Below are 24,194 nucleotides of genomic sequence, written 5' to 3'. Positions count from 1 at the left end.
GATACTATTTGGACACTTAGAGAGGACAGCTGAGCAGGCAGCAATTTCAAGGAGGAGGAGCTGGGTAAGAGGGCACTGGGATCAACAGTACACCCCCCCCCCAGTAGGATATGGACCTAAGCAGGTACCAGGTGATGACAACCGCTGGTGCCAACTGTGTATTTCCGTCACCCTTCTCTTTTCCCTATTAGTTTTACTTATATTTATTGCTCACATTCAATGCTAACTAAGGGAAAACATTTAAGCATGCATACATGTCAATGAACAGTCATATGAAAATCAGCAAAGAGGGCCCAATCCAATCTAACAGAAGCACTTTGTTATATCATTAGTTTCAATTGGAGTAATAAACAAGTCTTTGCTGAATGGTAATTGAAATCAGTGGGACCCCCTACATGGTTATGTGGGGCTGGATTATGCCCACTGTTTCTATCTCTTTGTCTGTGGATGAAGCATTGGCACAGCCTGGATGAACTGCACGCTTTCTCTCAAGCCTTATAAAAAGAGGCAGACAAGTAACAAGCAAGGCAGTGAGTATATTTCATTTGCCTTATGGCTTGGGAAGAAAGCTCCTACCTATCTTGGCTGCTGCAGCAGCCATGCCTGGATCCTATTATCATGGCTGCCTTAACAGATGGGAGCAAATGACCATGCCATACTGTGACAGACAAGATGTATGTTCTCCTATGTATCCTAAGCTACACCTCCCTCTCCCCACCTCAATCGACTAGCAGTAGCTTTATGTGCTCATTTCTCCCTCATTCACTTGACTTACTCTGCATTTAGCTGTGTTAGGAATCACTTCTCAATTCTGTTCTGCTGGCTTTGCAGTGCAACTCACCTGGGACTAATTCATCTGCTCTGATTTCATTGGTTCTAGCCTACCAGCTGCCTTTGTAAACCCAAGTAGGGTTAAGTTGTGTGACATCCCCAAGGTCCAAAGTTTAGAGAGGTTGGGTTCAGATTGTTGTGTTTTTGTGGGTGGAATTTAATTGTATACCAGCAATTAAAGTTGATTTGGCACGTTTGTGAAACAAACCAGCTTCACAATAGACCCCGCCAAAAAGATGACTTTTTGAAGTAAGACGAGTAATGGGAAAATGCCCTGGAAAGTGCAGGATAACAATTGCTTGATGCAATGTTATAGAACTTCCCTGCAAACAAATCAGAATGAATGCTCTATAAACAGGTTGTCTGCAAGTGACCAGAGTCTTTACTCTGCTTCCTATGCTGGCACCCCAGGGGGTTACTGGTAAAACATATTTGATGGTGATCTAGTTAATCCAGCTTTACCACTGGAACTAAATGTGCTTAATACCATAAAATAGAGATTCTGCCACCACCTATAGCAGAGATTAAAACAATTAATGTGGGGAGCAGTTACTTTGGTTTAGAGATCTAGCTAGTAACTTTTCCAGCTTTCAGCCTCTAACTGGCCAACTCTCCCAAAATGTTGTCGGTGGTAGTAACTTGGTCAAAAAGACTACAGAATTAAATGTGGGTGAGATAATAAATACCATTGGCTCATAGCACACAAGTAAACCTGCCCAAGAAGTTAGGTTGATTATACAGCATAAACACAGAAATTGCAGTCAAGGAAATAAATGTATGTTTGGCAGAACAATCAAAACCCGAGCTGGGAAGCAGTAAGCCACCCAGTCTACAGGCCCCATTGCTATGCCAGCTCTCAGCTGGCAGAATAGTCTGGTGCCAGTTTTCATGTCCCTTCTGCTTTCTGCTGTGAGATTGTTATAGGTGCATTGCATATTGGAACCTGTAATTTAATACATGAAAATAATTGGGGAGGAATAGGGGGGAAAGGGTAAGGTTGGAGTTTTGGGAGCAGGGCAGAGTTTATATTTAGTTTCGTGTTTGAGTGAGTTGCTGGAACAAAGAAACTTCAAGCATTTGTCTCTGGCATTTTGGATTTCTTATAATGCAGCTCTCTAGCAAAGTTGAGCCGTTCTAGAGGCAGTGTCTTGTGCCCCAATGCAGAGCACAGGTCAAGGCAAATTCACACTTGTTCTAGCAAGACAATGCACATTTTGCTAATTTGCTTGTGTCTGGAAATACCAACCAAAGGTGCTACATGGTATCTGAAATATTTGCATTGGAGGCAATCTAACCAGTGTGGGCATAGAGTTACATGCAATATTATGCACTGTATTCCTAATTTTGCATGATAGCCTGTTGGTCAACATCCAGCATCTAACGTTCCTTGGCTGTGCCTGTACCTTTAATCCCATTATGTTATTTTATTTCTTGGCCTGCATTGCCTCTTGTATTATCCCTTTCCCCTTACATGCTGTTGCCTTTGGATCTTGCCCAATCCTAAATATATGTACCTACCTTACACCGAGTCTATAAATTGGTACCAGTAGCTCTCCATGGTTTCACCAGCACTTGTTGCCTGACCCTTTCACTCAGGCTGGTCCAATGTGCAGCCCAAGGGATGACTCAGTGCCTTTTGGCAACATCTGACACGCACACATACCTCACACTGCCTTCCCAAAGTCAGGTAAACAAGGCGCTGGGTTTTGGGGAGGGAGGGCTCTAGGACCCTGCCAGAGCCTTGTGCCTGCTGGCTATGGGAAAGCAGTGTGAGGGTTAGGGGGTGTCATATTTTGACCTTGCACCCCACCCCCATGCAAGGCAATGTGTGGCCCACAGGTTCCATGTTCAAGTACACTTTCAGCCCAATTGGTATGAAAAGTTAGATCGCCAGACTTTAACTAAAGATGTCAGGGATTGAACCTAGACCTGCTACATGGAAAGCATATGCTCTACCACTGAGCTATAGACCCTTCTGCCTATCTCCCTCGCCACCCATCAGCTAAGCCCTTTCTATCCATTTGAGCCACTAACAAGCCAGAGTGCACGGGAACAGATAGTGTGGTTTGATAAATAGGGGGATGGGTTGAGGCTGGTTCAATAGGATTGCTCATAGATATATATTTTTTAGCCGAAATCATTGAAGCTTGTAAGATCTGCCCTTTTGGTGACCCTTGTTACAATATATGGAATTCTAGGGAATTTGTGACAGGCTGGTGACATATAACTGTGGTCAGTAGGGTGAAACAGTGCCTCCCCCTGTTCTTTGCAAGCCCATAATGAATCTTGCTTTGACATTGCAAAGTTGTTGAGGCAGAAGTATCATCTGCACTCAGAGAAACCAACCCCACCACCTCTACCTTGATACAGATATGTGATCTATCTATCTTGAGACCCTCGATGTTGCTTCTTTTCTACCTCCTGGTGGTTTGCTTTCCTTCAGTTTACTTTTTACATTGATATTACCACATGTTTCCTTCCCTGCTGACGTTTTCCAAAATCTTGGCTTTTAACTAAGGCAAGACTGCAGGGAAAACGTAAGAGCTCTTCTATGCATTCATTAACTTCACTAACAAAACAGCAATTCTATATACCCAGGGAGCAAGTCCCATTGGGTGGCAGTTACTTCTAGCCAGACATGGATAGGACTACACTGTAGATTTCTAGGCATTCCCACTGAAATTCCAAGTTTAGATTAGAACAAAAATGCAAGGAAACTTATTTCTTCATATATGAGAATGTAAAATAGCTTGGAGTTCTTGAGACTTTTATGTCATTTTCAGGAAGCCTGAACACCAGCAATCCCTTTAGGGGCAATATTTGGCTGCAGGTCCTGTTTGTAGATTTGAGGTGCCATTTTCAATTAATGCAAATATGAAAATACCCTTTTTAAAACAGGTTTTATTTTCAACATGGATAAGATGGTGGGGACTTTGAATGTGATAGCGATTGGGGGACTTTTAGAATAAGAATGGCTATATGTAGGCTTTGGGAAATGACCCTATGTCTTAAATTCTCCTTTTGGATTTGCTTCTGAACAAACTCGCTTAGGGTTGCCCTGCACATGTGCTTTCTCTCTCTGATGAATCCTTACACATTTGTTTTCCAAGCATAGGTGATATGTGAAGGACAATCTAAAAAGCACCCAATTATCAAATATACTGGGATTAGTCTTAGAATGCCAGTTCTCAATTAGGTCATTGTCATACTGTGTCTGTGCTGATCACAGTTTATAACATTGGAGGCAAATCTGTGGCCAGCCTTCCAGATGTTTGGACTCCCAGCTGCCATCAGCCCCAGTCATCATGGCCAAGAACATCTGGAGAGCTACAGGTTCCTCCCATCTGAGTCACAACAGGTTCCATACTGCTGCCTTACAAGCTTCAAATTCACCTTCATGATTCCTTAGTTTGCTGTTGTGTTTTGAAAATTTTAACTCAAAGTGAAGTGATGGCTGCTATGACAAAGTCACCATAACATCATTATTGGGTCCCTGTGATTGATTGTTTTAATATCATGACGGGTCATGTATGTGTGATGAATGGAAAGCCCATCACTCCTAACTCAACCCAAATTCTCAAGAGTATAATGAGCTGTAACTAAAAAAGGGGGCGGGGGCAATTAAGCCTGCTTGTAAATGGTTTAGAACATGTAGAACAATTAAGTGTCATACAATCATAAGGTTTGGAAATATGTTCAAATGTCATCTGTAGGAAAAAGGCTGCAAAGGCTTTCCTGATAGATGGCCTTACAGCCTCGGCATAAAAATATTTAATGAAGGAGAGTCCACCAGCTTCCTAGCATTCTGTTCCACTGCTAAACAGTTCATACCATACCACCTGGACCTTATTTGGAGCACCAGTTTGGAGAAGGCTGATATAAGAGGTTCAGGGATTGGAGTCACCTATCATAAGGGGACTAGGAAGAAACCCAGCAGTAGGAGCTTCCAAAGGAATAAAGGGATTTACCAATAAATTACACCCTAGAAAGTGAAATGTATCCTATTTTCCCAAAGAAAGCAAACTCTAGTTTAATGAAGCGTGCACAGCTAAAGCACATCTAAATGTTTCTCTTGTTCCCGTTGTTATTTTTGCAAGAGATTTTCTAATTGTCTGCATACAAGACTGATGGTAGTCCATAGCATCTGTCTACTACTAACAGCAAAAATGAGAGAAAAGACTAATCATGCCTCCTGCCATCACATGGAGATTAAATGACACTTCTATAACTCCCCCCCTCCTTTCAAACACCCGCTCCCGCTTTTCCTTCAATGAGAATCACAGGCATTTGAATAATAATACTATGGTCTCCATTAAGATGACAGTGGCGAAAAAATCAGCTCAAACCCTGTGATTATGCCTTCAATCTAATAATTATTTAAATACCAGATAACGCCTTTCAGACTAATTGAGGCCTTTCAGCTGCCTGCATTCGATTGCACTGCTGCATTTACTCCCTCTCAACTTCCTTTACCAAATGGGTCCAAATTGCTTTTAAAATTGCATTTATAGGCTACATAAATTACGCTGCTCTCTTCTTCCCCCATAAGCCACCCCACAGAGTGGACAGGCAGTATAAATGATTTGAGTTAACTTGCTTGTATTATCCTTGTTTACACAATAAGACAAACGGAGAGTGAGAGCATGTTAGGGTGCCGTAGTGTAGGAAATTTGCAGTGGGCTAAGACATGTGGAAGCTGAATTCAGGCTTAGGAGGAAGACGCAGTAACCTAATCCTGCACATGGCTGTTCAGTAGTACCTCCCATTGAGTTCAGTGGGGCTTATTTCAGGATAGGTAGGTGTAGGGGTGCAGATCAAGAGCTAAAACTCTTCTGGATCTAAAGCTTTTATGCAGCTACTGCCTTTTTATCAGAATATGGAAATAGCTATTTGCTTTTATGATGGAGTATCTATTTATTCTTTTTTGGCCACCTTGCATATTTATAGTTAAAGAAAGATGAGGTTGAATTTTGCTAATATATCAGTAAGTGAAAATTAAAGAGATTAGGTTTGTTTCCCGAAAGAAGAATTTGTGAAATCCTCTATGATCAAATGGGCACAAGATGTGGGTCATAATATTGATTTGAATCTGTGGGAACAATTGTGGAAAATAAATTTAAAATTCATTGCTGGTTTTTAAGGAGAACTCCTTAAAAATGATCCACAGGCGGTACTTGACACCAAGCAAACTAGCCAAAAAGTCTAGATCCAAAAGTGACTTATGTTGGAAGTGCAAACAAACAACCAGCATATTTTACCATTCATGGTGGTCTTGTAGAATAATAAAATAATTTTGGGAGGTGGTGTATAATGAACTTAAAACATTTAAAAGAACATTTTCCCCAAACCCAGAAGCTTTCCTTCTGGGAATAATGACAACAGAAGACTCGTTGCAGCTTTCCCTAATCTGGTTCCTCCCAGATGCTTGGACTACAAATCTCACCATTCCTGAACATTGATCAATGATAGGAGTTAAGAGTCCAACAGCATCTAGAGGGCCACAGCCTCTCTATCCCTGGTATACAGTCATATTTTTTTGCTACACCCTAGAAGAGCAGAGTAAGAGCAAATGTCCTACCATGTATTTTTCCTATAGTGTCTACGTGTCTGTCTGTCTGTCTGTCTGTCTGTCTCTCTCTCTCTCTCTCTCTCTCTCTCTCTCACACACACACACACACACACACACACACACACACATGAACACATACACACACTCTCTCTCTCTTACTCCTTGGTATCTGCTTTCACGCTGTGCTGTCATTTTGCCATTTTATCAGAGAACAAAGCTACTTAGATACTTTGGTTCTCTGTTCCAGTCAGTGGTGTTTATTACAGGTTATCATGCTCCTTTTGTACACTTGAAAAGCAGTTAGCAGCCTCAAGTGTCTTCCTTACAGCAGGAGCACCTGAGCCACTTGATTTTGCCCTTTGGAAATGATCTTACTCCTGTAAGAAGGAGGGAGAGTTTTATTTTGTAAAACTTCACTTGGGAAATTAATGAGAGGAAATATGTGAGTGAGGTTGAGCTGAAAGGTGAGCTGGTAACCTTGCGTTCCAGTCCCATTCTGTTTCCACTCTTTAATTCATGTTCGCCTCACAGTAACTCTCCAGCTCCACTGCTGCAATCTTCCTCCTCATAATAGGAACTGTTATTTGCCTTTCATTAACACTGAGACAGGTACAATGGCTGCAAATGAAAAGGCCTCCAAGAAGAGAAGGAGTCATCACTTAGCTGAACTGGCTGCCTGTTATAATTGCCCTTTCCCTCACCTCCCCCCTCCTCCATCGTGTCACTGTACCCCAGGAGAGTCTTAGTTACTTTTGAAAAAAACTTGTATCTTCAGCTTCCTTGTTTGGAAGAAATGTTAGCAAACTTAAAGTGAAACTGTTCTATGGTGCTTGCCTATCCACCCTGATCAGCTCTTGATTTTGATGTGGCTTGCATGCAGCATCTCTGCCAAACTAAGCAGTTGGCTCCTTATCTCTCTCACCCGGACCTAGCCACCGTGATCCACGCGACGGTCACCTCCAGACTGGATTATTGTAACTTGCTCTACGTGGGGCTGCCCCTGAGACTGACCCAGAAACTCCAGCGGGTGCAGAATGCCGTGGCGAGACTCCTTATGGGATCTTCGCTGTGTGATCACATTCATCCGGTACTATACCAGCTGCACTGGCTCCCGGTGGAGTACAGGATCAGGTTTAAGGTGCTGGTTTTAACCTTTAAAGCCCTATACGGCCTAGGACCCTCGTACCTACGGGACCGCCTCTCCTGGTATGCCCCACAGAGGAACTTACAGTCTGCAAATAAAAACATCCTGAAGATCCCAGGCCACAGAGAGGTTAGGCTGGCCTCAACTAGAGCCAGGGCTTTCTCGGCCGCAGCTCCAATCTGGTGGAACGCTCTGTCACAAGAGACTAGGGCCCTGCGGGACCTGACATCTTTCCGCAGGGCCTGCAAGACAGAGCTGTTCCACCAAGCCTTTGGTCAGGGCGCAGCCTGACGCCCTCCTCTGGCAATCTGCACAGAATTTTGCTTAATGGTTGCCACCAATTTGATTTTAATTAACTTTTATAATGAAATGTTTTTAGAACATTGGATTATTTTGACTGTTGTTAGCCGCCCTGAGCCCAGCTTCGGCTGGGGAGGGTGGGATATAAATAAAATTTATTATTATTATTATTATTATTATTATTATTATTATTATTATTATTATCTTAAATTATTTTACACTTTTTCTTTGACCCAATAGGGAACCCTTTTCTAAGATCCTAAGTGTTAGCAACTACACATGCAGAGAGACACACACACCCTTGGGTAGTTGGCTAACATTGAATTAACCCTTCAGTTGCACACTGAATGACATTTGCCGCTGCACTTCCAAGAACGTACGGGAAGCTTGCTGAATCAAACCAGTGGCCCACCTAGCCCAGCATCCTGATCTCACCATGGCCATCCAGAGCCCTATGGGAAGCCCATAAGTAGGACTTGAATACAACACCATTCTCCCCTCCTGTGATTTCCAGCAGCTGGTATTTAGAAGCATGCTATCTTTGACACTGGAAGTAGGACATGGCCAACCAGCCAGCCATACCTTACCAGCCCTATTGCAAGGATATTAACAGTCCAGTAGAACTGGCTCAGCAAATTAGTACCTTAGCCAAACCACAGTGAACTACCTTCTATAATTTAGGACCTATAATCCAGATAGTGGAGCATCACCATAAGGTTTCTCAGTAGAAGAAACAGAGCCCAGACTTTCTTTTTACTAAGAAAAGTGTGTTTTGTTAGAAGAAAAGCAAAAGAAGCATCAGTTTATGAGTTGGAGCAAATGGAGAAGAGGGTGGGTTGTAAAGGGGGGGGGAGAAGATGAGCTGAAGTAGCAGAGAGAGAAACAGGGCTTGTTTCTTATCCTTAGTCCTCTGAGGAAAATGGAGGAAAAGGAGTTTTCAATGGTAGATTAAATTCAAAGAGTGGGAACATCAGATGTTCCCAAGCCACAGTGGGGTTTCTATTGGACAGAAGTTTGGGGTAATAGGGCACAAAGGCAGGCACCCAACTGTGAGTTTCAAGAGTCAGTGAGACAGAGTGTCTGCCAGCAAGACTGCTCTCAAAGGCACACAAAATGCAGAGGCTCAAAGGCAGTTGTACTTTAAAGAAAACAAAAGACCAGGGTGTCAACTGAAAAGGGGCCAGAGATTCCAAGACAGTGATTCCAAGACTACTTTTTCAAAAGGAGGCTGTAGATGGGTGAACTCGTACTAGGCAGAAAAATCCAGCCGTGCATGGGACTCAGTGTTGTCAGAGAGTGGCAGAGTATTTCCCTAATCCCAAGCCTGATGCTTACTGCTGATCATGCACATGCATGATTTAGTGTTATGCCTGAATATGGTGATTGTTGCTTGCCAAGGCCACTCAATGAAATCATGCTTGAGCTGAAATTAGAGCATGGGATGTCTAGTACATAACTTGTGTTCTTAACCACAGGTTGCTCCAACTGTTTGCAAATTTATTCAGCAATTCCTCTTGTGTAAAATAAAATTCTACCCTCCTACACTGTTCACTTGCATTAAGCCTCAAAGGATTTCTTTGTCTACTGGGGTCTTAGTGTCAGACGGAGGTTCAACTTACTGGTTACAGTAAGGTTTTGGCAATGGAAGAAAATCTGTAGGCTCTTTCATTGTCAGAGATATCTATAAAGGTGTTGAATGAACCTCTGCAGATTAATCTCAACATCACTAAACATTAACTTCATGAGCCCTTTACATCTGGCATCGTTTTATGACATACAGTATTTAATAACAGAAGCAGAATTAATTCTAGTGCAGGAGAGAATCTCTTTGCTGGACTACACAGCTTATATATGTTTGTGAAAGCTGACAAGAACATCTGCTTTAAAAAAAAACAACTCAACGAAATGCAAAGGAATGATAATATGTATATTATTGTGAAACCTGGAGCTCAGATGCAGGTTCCTTAAGCTAGTGTTTTCAGATAGCATGCTAGAAGAATGTGATGTCTTTAGGAATTCTGCAAATTGTGGTATTTATATTTTCAGCAGCAGTTGAGTTGATCATACTCACTTGTGGATTTCAGCCTTGTAAGTTCAGAAAGTGGTATATTGATTTAAAAGTGAGTGAACTGAAAGGGAAAAGGCTTGATTAAATTACATAGCCAAGCAATCCAGAAGAATTTTCTGAAATCTACTAAATCTCTACGGAAACAGTATATGATAATATTACTCAGCTATCCCTCTAGAACTTTAAAGTATTTAAAGCATTTCAAAAGGCAATTTTAGGCACACTTACCACAAAGGTGGGTCACTTATTATTTGCATATTGCAGAAAGAAAATGAGACTGAGTGAATGGTGGTTTAATTTGTGGGTGTGTTTTTTTGAATCAACGATTTCTTCATTCCCAGCACTACAACATCACACTAGTTCTCTACTCTTCAAGTCTTGTTAGAAAGGACAGGAGAGACCAAGTGGAACAAGTGGGGGGGGGGAGTATTAATATTCCATTTCCATGCAAACATCTAACACTTTAGTACAGAGTTTGCCCGGGTCTGGTGTCAGCTGCCAAGGCCCATGATGATGTCTGCCCTAGACTTCCTGAACTGGGCAGATGGGTTTGGGAAGCCACCATTTTAAATCTTTAAGGTCTTGTTGTCAGAGTGGGCAGCCCAGTTCCTCCATACACACTGCCCAGGCTTGTACTCCAGGGAAGTCATTTTGGTGCTGCTAACACAGCAGTTTGACTTCACCCCTGGAGGCATACTCCATTGTCTCTCAAGACAGATGGCTGCCAACAATCCCAAAGTGCATGACATAGTATCACTGCAAGGAGTTGTGGGAAATTTAAAATAGTGGCCTCCCAGCCATCTGTCACTACCGCCAGGTAAGCCTGCAGTAGGGGTGACACAAAAGCTTTCCCAAGAACCTCCTTGTCCCTGGTTTTGCCCATGCGTCCAGAAACCCTATGGCTAGTTCTCACTGAGATGGCAAGATATTCTTGCCTAGCTTTCTTCCTGAAATGTTATTTTTGTTTGTGCCTTAAGTCATATAGGCCTACACCTACAACCTGAAATTATACAACCCAAACATAGGTTTATTTACCTCAGTGTGGACTAGGCCTCTGTGACAGCCGATTGAAGAGTTGGACAAATCCGTGATACCATCCTTCCAACTTTATTTGTTCTCAGACTAATAGGAAACACACATCTTCACTACCACTTCCTTAAATGACCTAATTTACTCGCTGCTTCCCGAAAGTTGACTGTCTCTCCTTTACACTGCTTCTTAACCTACTTTGCATCAGAACTGCTAAGTCATGAAAATCAGGTTATTACAGAAGGCAATTTTTATCTTGAAGCACTAAAACCTGTATTGTGGCTTCCTGTATTGTACCTTCAGTTCATCTCTGCTGTGTTTTTAGCCTGAGGGGCAGCTTAAAGCTACAGGTTTGAATGAGGCTTATTTGGTTCTGCAAGGAGCAATCAGATTCCGGTTGGGTTGACTCACTCCATCTTTCTAAGGAGGCTAAATAAAGTAACTAGTGCACTTCTAAAGGGGCCCATCTGTATCAGGCATTCTGTTGTGCTTAATATCTAAACTGAAGGGTCAAAAGGCTCAAATCCCACATTATTAAAAACCATGAAGAAGAAGAAGAAGAAGAAGAGTTTGGATTTGATATCCCGCCTTTCACTCCCCTTCAGGAGTCTCAAAGCGGCTAACATTCTCCTTTCCCTTCCTCCCCCACAACAAACACTCTGTGAGGTGAGTGGGGCTGAGAGACTTCACAGAAGTGTGACTGGCCCAAGGTCACCCAGCAGCTGCATGTGGAGGAGCAGAGACACGAACCCGGTTTCCCAGATTACGTGACTACCGTTCTTAACCACTACACCACACTGGCTCTCATAACTTACAGCTAGAAAATATACAGTGTATTTCTTAGAAGGATAAAGCCTTTATGGCTTTTAATCTAGAAAACAAGGTAACTGAATGTAAAAGTGTAGAGACAATGAATATACACTCCCCCCTTCTTCTATATAATGTTAGAATTTGGGAACTCTTTGTCTGAATATGCGAGGACTTAAAACATAGATGGGGTCTTCTCAGAGTCTTTTCACGTTTTAATGTCATATCAGTATGGCTAATTAATTTATGGGATTCACAGCTACAGTGATATGATGGTCACTAACTTAAATCCTTTTTTTGAAAAAACAAAGAAACTAGATGTCTAACTCATGGCAGATTAGCTTTCTCATAATACTAGAACCCAAGATCATTCAGGGAAGCTGATAACAAGTAATTCACACAGCACACAGATAAACTACAGCATTTGCTTCCACAAGATGTACTGGAAGTAATGAATGGATAAGTCTATCAATAGCTATTAGTAATAATAGTTATTTTGTCCAGTATCAGAGGCTTCTTAATATCAGTTGCTCGAGACAGAGCTATTGTCCTTATGCCCTGCTTATAGGCTTCCCAGAGGCATCTGGTTGGCTGTTGTAGGAAACTGGATGCTGGGTTAGATAGGCCTTTGGCCTGATCCATCAAGGCTCATCTTATGTTCCTTTGTAAGGACTATTGAGGATGACAGCTAAATGGAACATCCATATACAGCCCCAGTATACCTCTAAGCACCAGATAATGGACACAAATGACAGGGGTGGTCATCATTTTCATGTCTTGATTTTGTGGTTCCAAAGATATCTGTTGTCCCCTGTTGGCTATAGAAAGCTGGATGAGCAGAGCTCTCTGGTGAGATTTAACTGTGATTCCTGCATTTCAGGGGGTTAGACTAGATGACTACAGTTCTATAAGTCTATGATTCTATGATTCTAAGAATAATGTTTCATTTTAGTGAATAGTTAGAGATTTTCTGCAAGAGGAGAAAGGCCTGTTGTATTTTTTAATCGGCACCAACCTTCCTCTCCCTTTGTACCACCACATGCCTATTGACTGGCTCTCCCACCCTCAGAAAAGAAGAACCAGGACTGCCTGAGTTACAGCAGCAAAAATTGTGCTCCTCCTTTGAAGTTTAAATGTTATTTTTGGCTCCTGAAACGGAAAAGCATATTTTATGGAATCCAACAGTTTGACATGCAGCAAAATATGACCGAATGGGATGCTCCTGTCCAGGGTTCCAGTCCAACCAGGCATGCCCTCTATATTCCCCCTGTCTACTGCATACCCTCCAACATTTCTCCAATGAAATTAGGGGTGTCCTATTCCAGAATGATAATTTTACTATTTATACCCCACACCTCTTACTGGGTTGTCCAAGCCACTCTGGGCAGCTTCTAACATATATGAAAACATAATAAAACATTAAACTTTTTTTTTAAAAAAAAACCCTTCCCTATACAGGGTTGCCTTCATACAGCTTGGGGGTTGGATAACTCCATACCCTCCAACATTTCTCCAATGAAAATAGGGGCATCCTAAGGAAAAGCGGGACATTCTGGGATCAAATCAGAAACTAGGATGGCTTCTCTAAATCAGGCACATCCCTGGAAAATAGGGCTACTTGGAGGGTCTGCTACTGGTTTTCAATTTCTCTAGAGCAATCAGTAAGCATGTCAGGGCCACTGAGCACACTCAGTCGTAATTAGGCTGTTCTGGAGTTATTGTACCTTAGGATTCCCCCCTCCCATTTTATGTACTTCTGCAATCCTGGAGGTACCTCCAAACATGGTGATACCTTCCTGTTGTGTGGGTTTAAATTCAATAAAAACAGAGATATTTATATACTGTAACTGATGGCACTAAGAGAACTTTTAGTACGTATGTATATGTATATATTCTTAGCAAGTATTTCCTCACCTGTAAAATACACTGCACATAGGATTTAGAATCTGAGGAAACATAATTCTGGGTAATTTACTTAAAAGGGGGGGACAGTGGGGGAGAAAAAAAGAACTGCTTTGTTTGGATGAAATATTATATGTATTGAGGACTCCTGGATTTATGGTGGCAATAATTATAGAACAAAAGCTTCTCATTTCTTATGCTCTCTGTCCATACAATTCAGTGTAGCCAGAACTTACTTTATTCCATTAAAAAAGGAGCCCTCAAATTGTATTGGAACTGGCACTTGGATAACAAGCTTTTTGGAGCAGTTTGGTTAAAGCGTTTTCACAGGATTAAGTTAAAAGAAGTTCTGGTTCTCACTTAGCAGAAATCATCCTGTAAATAGCATTGTGTAGCTGTATTCCACAGTGTTTCAGGTAAGTAGGGAGTTCTTAGGTGAAAAGGGGATTATGAAGCATAAAGCATTTTGTCTCTCTCTTTTTTCATCCTCATGGTGTAGCTTGAGGAAGGGGGTGGTTATTTCAGAGAAGGAAAACACACAGAGACAGCTGGCTTGTAATAACTTCATATCCCGGAAGGGTGGATAAAAGGCTCTCTGATGTAAGCCTGCATCACATAACCAGTGCTTTTCTAAGGCAAGCCTCCTATTTCCTAAGGAAATCCCAACCTTATGACTCCTAATTCTACTTGACAGTTGCCTGTGTTTGAATGAAAGGGAAGGAGAGGCAGGTGGGCAGCAGAAAGGATCTCTTAAAGGTCCAGCCCTTTGCCAAACAGCTTGCTTATTTCAGTCCACACAGTGTTAGTTCTATTAACTCATACAACCATCTAGGCACATCATTGCTGATTGAAAAGTGTATTACTATTACTACCGTTATTATTTTCTTACCCACATATCACCATATGTTTCTGGGACAGGTTGCAACAATATAAAAATCTGATATTACTTATTTATTAATTAAATTTATGCCCTGCTTTTCCTCCCAAAGGATCATTTTAAAAATCAATTACAAAGGCACTCTGGTAAAGAGGCCCATCTTCAGCATATGATGAAAGCTCTACAGTGAAGGTAGCATACATAGTGTATCTCCACCACCAGCCTGTTTCAAACAAGCCAATGATTTGCAGCACCTGGATTTAAGCATTACTTGGCAAACACTGGCAAAAAGCTTGTTACCAGGCTGAAACCATCCTAAAACTGATTTGATGGGAGTAGATGTGTGGGCATGCAGCAGAGGCAGAAGGACTTGCATAGGCAGCATTTTCAAAGCAAGCGCCACTAGCAGAGCTCACAAAGTGCACAAAGCATACAAGAACAATGGAATAAATTACTTCAACATCTTTTCTTCCAAAGCACTGTGATTGGGCAGCTCTGATGAAATCAGTCCCTCTGATTAGGAGCTAGACCTGTAGTCACAAAAGACCTCCTACACTCCCTATTCTGATGTTTTCTTTGTATGACAAGCTTGCAGAGAAATGCCCCCAGATTAGTATGGAGCTCCTCCCTTCAGTTTGGGCATTTTGAAGAGATTTTTCTTCAGCTCAGACAAGTGCTGAATCTGTCCCCAAAAAAATCCCCTGCTTTGGGCTCACCCACACTTCCATTTGCTCTGCCGCTTTCTTGCAGGAAACCCCACTCTTTACCACTGAATCGGAACAAATGATGATTGGCTTTCCATAGATTGCCATTTGTTCCAATTCAGCAGTAAAGAGCATGTTTTCCAGGAAAAAGCTGCAGGGCAAATGTAAAACCATTCAGACCCATGCCTAGAAAGTGCAGGAAAACCAGAAAACCACTCAGACCCATGCTTTCTAGGCACTGGACAAAGAGAAGTGTGGACGAACCCTATGGGGATTTGTCCAAATCCAAAACACATCCCTATTAATGTAGAATCTTGATTCAGAGCAGGAGATGGCCAGAAGAAAGAGAGAAGGGAGGGCTCACCAAACATCATCTCCAGCCCTAGGTTGAATTTCCCTGTGGATCCACAATAGAAAAAAAGGTGCCTCATCCTTGATGTATATGCATCTTTAAATGCACATGCTCCAAAAGTCTGATTAGCCCCCCTTTCCAATAGGCATCAATATGTGTGCTAAAAGATGAAAATATTACTTCCGTCCCTCACATATCTGCTGCACAAACACTGGCATAATACTGATGCTTCCAATCACAACATATAGCATGGCCCCTCCTTTAGGTTACCTGAAATAGATGCTTTGAGCACTGTGTACACCAAAATCCAAGGGCTTCAGTGTGGTAAGTGGATGTCCAAAACTACTTGAATGAGAGCCACAGCAATTGCAGACTTTGTGTAAACAGCACTTTGCCTTGTCTGAGTCCATTGAGTGCTTTTGTTGGAAAGGAGAATTGCAGCTGCTGAACTCGACCCCCTTGCAATGAATGTTCTTTCAGACAGGTACTATGCACAGCTGATGGGCAGCGTACAGATCAAAAAAGGGACAGAAGCCGGTATTGAAAAGAGCATACAGCTGCTGCCTGCCAGAACCAATCAAAGGCTGCCCTGCTGTGATAACAAAGAGCAGGGGTTGAGCTGCTCCTAGTCAGGGTGAGTGTCAGCTAGCTGAAAAGAGAGGAGGTGGCAGAATTGGGAGATTCCACAAGGCTTCAACGCAGTGTTCAATGCTACGCAGGTTGTCACTGACAGAAACCCTAGGATACTGTTTACAAGAGGAGCAAATAGCTTTCAAACAAAGCACTTCACTCATATCTGACTAGCGGCAGGAAAACCTTTCTTTTTACAGAGGCTCCTTCAGTATCTCTCAGAAGTTCATCCCCAACATTTGATTTAAGCTCCCTGACTTGCCTGGTTCAGTGTTATTCAGTCTTATGTTTCTGAAGCATTAAAGACAGAAAAAGCAAATAAGAACAGGGGAGTATATTAAGGAGCTTAAAACACACACACCCTAGTGGTGTCAGCTCAACTATTGGACTGGATTTGATTGATTATATTTCTGTGCCACTTTTCATTCAAATGAATCCCAAAGTGGCTTACAAACAATAAATAACAATAATGTGATAGAACATAATAGAACATCACAAATACAGCATATATCATATGGAATAATTGGATGAAGCCATGAAAGGGGTGCCCCAGTGATGCATAGTGACAAAATACTTTATGCTTGTTCTAGATGGACAATTCACCTGGCCTAGGGAGTGATGCGATGGTCAGGGAATGTCAGATAGCAACCGGACACAGTCTGCAACTGCTTTCAGTTTAAGCACAGCTATTATCAAAGGTGGGGCAGTAAAGTGGGAGAGAGGCAAGAAAAGAATGAGCATGGTAAGAGGGGAAAGGCTTTGGTTTTGTTGAGAGGCAACTTCAGTGCTTCTTTCCACGTGGCCCATTTATGGGAAAGGAGCGGAATGTGAAAGGTCCCATATTCAGGTTCAAGCATCTCCAATTGAAAGAGCCCAGGCAGGATGGCAAGGAAAGATGCCTACCTGATAACCTGAAAAGCTAATTCCAGGAAGAGTAGATGGTACCAAGCTGTGTCAACCAATGCTGTGTCTTGAAAGAAGCAGCTTCATTACATAATGTCTGTATGATTGTGTCTGTGTGGGAGAAGGCCAAAGAAAATATGTAGCGGCAGCCATGGGGAGAGTAAAGGTTACATGGTTATCTTCTAGGTAACTTTACTTCAGCTGAACCTAGTATCTAAAGAAATATGGTGCTCAGATGCATGGCTTGTTCAATCCATGCTCTTACCAACTAGACATTTTCAATAGATGTGCAAACTTTGCACTTCTTCTTCTGCAGAAAATGATATGCCAAATAATAATTTTGCACCAGTCTTCTTGATCAAGACAGTTCTCTCCTCACTTCTTGCTTTGCACAATGAACAGACATGAAAATGCTCTGGTATCGCTAATAGCCCAAGGCCCTGTCTGCACTTTCCCCTGCTGCCCCTCCATGCAAGAGGAGAGACATGGCAACACATTGTACCTTACAAAGCAGATATTCCCCACGAACATCACTTTCCACCTCAGAGCAGACCCCCAGTGGTATCTATGAAGTGAACCATCAGGCATTCACTAAGGTTATAAATGAAAGCTCACACTGCAGTAAGTTGAATTCATGTCTCCTGGGACTCTTTGTCTTCAGCCAGGGGTCAAAATTCCCAGCATGGTTGCATATTGGTGAGTGGCTGAGGCCACTCGATGCAGATTATGCAAGCAGGCATGGAGCCAGCCCTCTGTGGGCTTGCCAATTACAGAAGGTGCAGACACAGCCTAAGGCACCACAATGCCTGTGCATGTGAGGAATGTAGAAACAAACAGGAGGTGCTGCAGACATGTAAGCCATCTCTTCCTGATATTTCTTTCTCTTTAATTACATTGTAACCCACATGGATTTCACAGAGAGGAAACCCTTCTTATTCACCTGTCAATTCAACACCTTGTCATAAGCCCCCCTCCCAGCCAAGGTTCTTAGATCTGATGCCTGGGTAGGTGAACTGTCTGCAAAATACTTGTCTTTGGGCTGAGATTGATTATTCCCTCCTGCAGCTGAACGAACTCATGACTCAGAGCATATTATGAGCAGTTAAACTGCGTAACAATTAATGCACAGAGGCGGAACAGAGTGCTAAAGCCTGCAGTGTTTACCCAAATGGGAACACTGTTCATGGGTTTAGAGATGTCCTCTTTTGATCTCAAGGAGTTTTAGTGAGTGGGTAGAGGAGTGTTTAAATTCTTTCTACATGATATTTTAGGTCTAATCTCCCCTCTTCTGTTTTTTTTCCTCTTTTTTCTATAGAATCATGTGAGAAACACTGCTGTGGCAAGAGAGACACACAGGGAGTTTTGAGGTTCACACTCCCTTTCCTCCTCACTCTCCACCACAGAATGGAACAGAGAAAGATCTGGCCTCGGATATGGGACTCCGAAGACTCATCGGTGGCCTTGGTGTTTCTTTGCCTGGTTTTATTTTCATGGAATGCCACTAGCACTCCCGTCTATAATACCTTCCACTCTGAGAACCGTGATTGGACTTTCAACCATCTGACTGTCCATCAGGCCACTGGAGCAGTCTATGTGGGAGCCATCAATCGGGTTTACAAGCTGTCTGGAAACTTGACCATCTTGGTTGCTCACAAGACAGGGCCAGAGGAGGACAACAAGTCCTGCTACCCACCACTCATAGTGCAGCCCTGCACTGAGATCCTAACACTGACTAACAATGTGAACAAGCTGCTGATAATTGATTACACAGAAAATAGGCTGTTGGCCTGTGGGAGCCTCTATCAAGGAGTCTGCAAGCTGCTGCGATTGGATGATCTCTTCATCCTGGTGGAACCATCTCACAAGAAGGAGCACTATCTTTCCAGTGTTAACAAAACTGGCACTATGTATGGAGTTATAGTCCGTTCTGAGGGTGAGGATGGGAAGCTTTTCATTGGTACAGCAGTAGATGGCAAGCAGGATTACTTCCCCACTCTCTCCAGCCGGAAGCTGCCACGTGACCCAGAGTCATCAGCTATGTTGGATTATGAACTTCACAGTGACTTTGTTTCATCACTCATAAAAATCCCTTCAGACACACTGGCCTTGGTCTCACACTTTGACATCTTTTATATCTATGGATTTTCCAGCGGCAACTTTGTCTATTTTCTGACTGTCCAGCCAGAGACTCCTGAGGGTGTCTCCATCAACTCAGCTAGCGATCTCTTCTACACATCTCGAATTGTGCGTCTCTGCAAGGATGACCCCAAGTTCCACTCCTATGTTTCTCTGCCATTTGGTTGTGTCAAAGGTGATGTGGAATATCGCCTCCTACAGGCAGCCTACCTTTCCAAGCCCGGGGAGGTGCTGGCCAGGTCCCTCAATATCACTGCCCAGGATGATGTCCTTTTTGCCATTTTCTCCAAGGGACAAAAGCAGTATCACCAGCCCCCTGATGACTCAGCTCTTTGCATCTTTCCCATCCGTGCTATCAATGCCCAAATTAAGGAGCGCTTACAGTCTTGTTACCAAGGGGAAGGCAACCTGGAACTCAACTGGCTGCTTGGGAAAGATGTTCAGTGTACCAAGGCGGTAAGAATGTTCACAGTATTTCACCTAGATTTCCTGCAGAAGAATAGAAAATATTGTAGTGAGCAATATTGAGTAGCAACAGAAATTCTAGGGTGTAAAAACTGGTTTCTGATATCCTTCATAGGAACTTGGAGAACATCTCTTGAAGAATTGTTGCCTGCTAATTAATAATATAATGATTATTTTGGTTCAAGTAGGTTCAAATCATTGGCTTCCTCTATGACCTTGAGCAAGTTCTGTTTTCTCATACTCGTATGGAAAATAAGAACACCAATAATGATGTATCAGCCTCAGCAGGACATTGGGAGGGATAACTAGTTATGGGAAATCTTTTTAAAAAACATTTGCCATTTATCAGCATTCCTGCATAAAGCAGAGCTATTATCAAGTTATTTCTGCCATTGCTCCCCAAGTATCAAACTGAGAAATAGAATCCATTCATTAATCACAATGGAAAGGCAAATTCTTTTATGGCTAAGAGTTGTTCTTCTGTTATAGTAATGGAGGGCAAAACTAAGATGTAGCTGATTTGGTAGATTCCATTTCTTCTTGAAATCTGGTCTGAAGCCAAACCTGAAAGTGCAGCAAAGAAGCACCCTTCCTCCCTGAGCAGGAAGGTTTCATGCAAACAAGCCTGAAAGATTAATGGCCAATTTCAGTTGCACATTTTGGTCTTCTTGGATATTGATTAATGTAGCTGGCCCACTTGGATAAGTGCAGAAGATCCAAGACACAGAAAAATCAATTTATTCTGTAGCTTATTGTGGCAAATAAAAGAAACTGGGGTGTTAAGAGACATCCCATTTAATGTGTACATTCATGCAGCTAGTTGTGCCAGGGTAATTAAAACATTGTTAAGACAAGGTTCCTTAATTTCACTGGAGCTAGATAGTCATCCTGTTTGGTCACACTCATCATAGACAGAAGATGCTATGTAGCATTCACTTGTTATTCAGGATCTTCATTTTCAAAAATGCTCAAAGTTTTAACATTTATTGCAGAGGTGAGGAACCTCAAACCTGGAGGGCCAGTTGCAGCCCTCCAAGCTGCTCTGTCTGGCCCTTAGGACCCTCCCCAGGCCATTGCTCTCACCACCACTGCTTTGAACCACCCCTTTAGCATTTTTGCCTGGCTGGAAAGTGTCCTTGAATTCTCATAATGCTTCTTGCTTGCCTGGATAGGGAATAGTAAGAGGTTTGTGACTCTGTGTAGATACAAGGGTACTATACAGAGGTAAGATTTACACCGGTTGTTCTATCCACATTTGCCTATTTCCTGACATGTGCCTCCCCCAACCAAAAAAAGATTGCCCAGAAGGCAATTTGGCCCTTGGAATGGGCTATGCTCCTGATTTATATGGGGGAAGGGAAATGATAGACAGAAGTGCCAGCTTATGAGGCCGATGGGGAGGGGCGCAATGTTGCACAAGCGACATCCTGACATTGCACACCTGATGTCAGGACATTGGGAGGAGCCAGAGGAGGAGCCAGATGCAGCAGCTGCACTGTTCACTGACTGGTGGCTCCTCCTGGCACCACCACTGGTGGGAGGCTGTTTCAACCCTCCTTCCCCTCCATGGCAGGAGGAAGAGAAGGCGCTTCTGTGGTTTTAGGCATGGGGAGCCCCGGCCCCGATCCCAAAAATGTAAGGGTTCCCAAAAGTGCTTGGCCTCCTGGAGCTGATTGCAGTTCACCGGGTGCTTTGTGGTGCTCTCTTAAAAGCAAAGTGTTACGGTAATTCTTGTCATTAAAGCTGGATTGTGTGGAGATGGCTGCATGAGAGAAGGAACCAAACACATAGAGAAAATCAGTTTCTTTTCTCCCTTCAAACTTTCTCTGGCTGTTTTTGATCCTATTCTACTAACAGCTGAATCTTTTTCTTTCTTTTGACAAGTGGGGAAAATGATATAGCCAATTTCAGCCATCACCCCTCTGCCATGTCATTTGCAGAGGAAGAGCAGAATGAAGAGCTCTGTGTCTGAATGAGGAAAGTCCAGTGTACTAAGGATGGTACTAAATTCAATTCAAGGCTGATAAAATGGCTTAGGAGTTAACTCTCTGCTTGACTGGCTTCCTGGGTCTGCTGAACTGTGGAAGCAAAAATGCTAACAGGTGATGGAATAGGGGAATGAGGGTGGGGTGCATTTCAGGAAGCAATGCATCCTAAGGACTTTGAATAGCATTTTGCTTAGGTCTATGTATACTAGCAGCTAGTGAAAAGACAACAAAGCTTTGAGGGTCAGTTTAGAGCTAGGGTGGGGAACCTGTGGGGAACTTCCAGGTATTGTTGGATTATATCTCCCATCAGTCAACATAGCCAATGTTCAGGGAACATGGGAGTTGTAGTCTTTCAACATCTCAAGAACCACAGGTTCTCACCCCTGTGGTTATGATGTTTCAAGGTGTGTGCAAGGCCTCCTCTTCTCAATGAAGGTAGGGAAATTATGAAACACAGAGGAATATGAGTGATCAAACCTTTCCTTGGGGAAAAGCTATAGCTCAGAGGTAGAGCATCTGCATTGGTTTAGGGCTGGGGATATTCCCTCTATGAAATTCTGGAGAGCTATGCCAGCCACTGTAGACAATGCTGAGCTAAACAGGCCAATGGTCTGACTCAGTATAAGGAATCTTTGTTCCTTAGGTCCAAAGTCTGCAAAATGTACCGTATTTTTCGCCCTATAGGACGCACTTTTTCCCCTCCAAAAATGAAGGGGAAATCAGGGTGCGTCCTATGGGGTGAATGCAGGCTTTCGCTGAAGCCTGGAGAGCGAGAGGGGTCGGTGCGCACCGGCTCCGAGGGTTGCGCAGAGCTGCCTGCAGTCCCCGGCTCAGCACAGCTCTGCGCAGCCATCGGGAGCGGGGCGCTAAGTCCCGCCCCACTCCGGATGGCGGCGCAGAGCTGCCTGCAGTCCCGGGATCAGCGCAGCTCTGCGCGGCTATCGGGAGCCCCACAAGCTCGGGGGACAGCGGGGAGGCAGAGCGTGCCTTCCCACTGTTCCCCGACCTGGTTCTTCCAGCCCCGCACCTGGGGGGGGGGAATAAAATTTTTTTCCTTTATTTCCCCCCAAAAAAACTAGGTGCGTCCTATGGGCCGGAGTGTCCTATGGGGCGCAAAATACGGTAATTGAGACACCAATGGAAATGATATATGCATTTGTGTGCATATGCACATGTACACAAGTGTACTTCTGCAAAGGGTTTTGTAAAACATGTTCTGAGGATGCCACCATGAACTGAATCTTCCAGGCAAGTCTTATAAGAGATCTAAAAAGGATCTGGTCTCAGATTTTGGAATGCTGCCTTGGGCCCAGCTGAACAAAGATTTGTTATATGCTAGATGTTGTTCACAGTTCAAGAAGGACACTGACAAACTGGAACGTGTCCAGAGGAGGGCAACCAAAATGGTCAAAGGCCTGGAAATGATGCCTTATGAGGAACGGCTAAGGGAGCTGGGCATGTTTAGCCTGGAGAAGAGGAGGTTAAGGGGTGATATGATAGCTATGTTCAAATATATAAAAGGATGTCATATAGAGGAGGGAGAAAGGTTGTTTTCTGCTGCTTCAGAGAAGCGGACACGGAGCAATGGATCCAAACTACAAGAAAGAAGTTTCCACCTAAACATTAGGAAGAACTTCCTGACAGTAAGAGCTATTCGACAGTGGAATTTGCTGCCAAGGAGTGTGGTGGAGTCTCCTACTTTGGAGGTCTTTAAGCAGAGGCTTGACAACCATATGTCAGGAGTGCTCTGATGGTGTTTCCTGCTTGGCAGGGGGTTGGACTCGATGGCCCTTGTGGTCTATTCCAACTCTATGATTCTATGATTCTTGTCAGGTGTTGCTTAGGGAGGCTTAGCCTTATGAAGGTTGCTTTGTCTCCACTTTCTTGCCTGTCATCCACACTCACCAAAATGCCTTCTCCCTTTCAGCCAGTCCCAATAGATGACAACTTCTGTGGGTTGGACATTAACCAGCCACTGGGAGGTTCCATACCAGTAGAAGGGGTGACTCTTTATACATCCAGCCGCGATCGGATGACTTCTGTCACTTCATATGTCTACAATGGCTACAGTGTGGTGTTTGTGGGCACCAAGAGCGGCAAGCTGAAGAAAGTAAGTTTGTTCTTTTGGCTCTGGGGAGCTCAGATCATGTCTCTTCTTTTCTCTGTCTTTTGCTGGAGAGTATAGCTGGCTTCCAATAGTTGTAGAGGCCAGTTTACTGATAAGTATAAATGTAATTTGAAAATAAAAAGGGTACACTTGAAACCATCAGACAGGTAAGTGTAATTTGTATTTGCTGTCAGTTATGCTCTAAAGTCAAATCCCAGCCATTAAAAGCACTACAGAGATACAAAAGCCACTAGAATGCACATGCACAGATTCTTGTGGGGGTCTCATTGCTTTACAAAGGGAAAAAAGTAGATTTTATCATTCTCCTGGGGGGATGCAATTCAATATACCTGAGATTGCATGGTCTGCTTAATAACCACTT

The 24,194-nt window shown here is 43.1% G+C and overlaps 1 protein-coding gene across 2 annotated transcripts in view; it reads left to right on the top strand.

Annotated features, from left to right (window-relative positions):
* Positions 1 to 24,194, top strand: part of PLXNA2 (plexin A2) — a 400,751-nt gene that overhangs the window by 25,337 nt on the left and 351,220 nt on the right. For both annotated transcript variants that reach the window (XM_082228275.1, XM_082228274.1), the window contains exons 2-3: positions 18,432 to 19,708; positions 23,633 to 23,815. In XM_082228275.1, coding sequence (XP_082084401.1) covers positions 18,521 to 19,708; positions 23,633 to 23,815 — 1,371 coding nt within the window. In that variant the 5' untranslated portion in view covers positions 18,432 to 18,520. The remainder of the gene's footprint in view (positions 1 to 18,431; positions 19,709 to 23,632; positions 23,816 to 24,194) is intronic.

This window comes from Podarcis vaucheri (assembly GCF_965113315.1).
Source record: "Podarcis vaucheri genome assembly, chromosome: 6".
In the NCBI taxonomy this organism is placed as follows: Eukaryota; Metazoa; Chordata; class Lepidosauria; order Squamata; family Lacertidae; genus Podarcis; species Podarcis vaucheri.
This window is presented reverse-complemented; position numbering and strand designations above follow the sequence as displayed.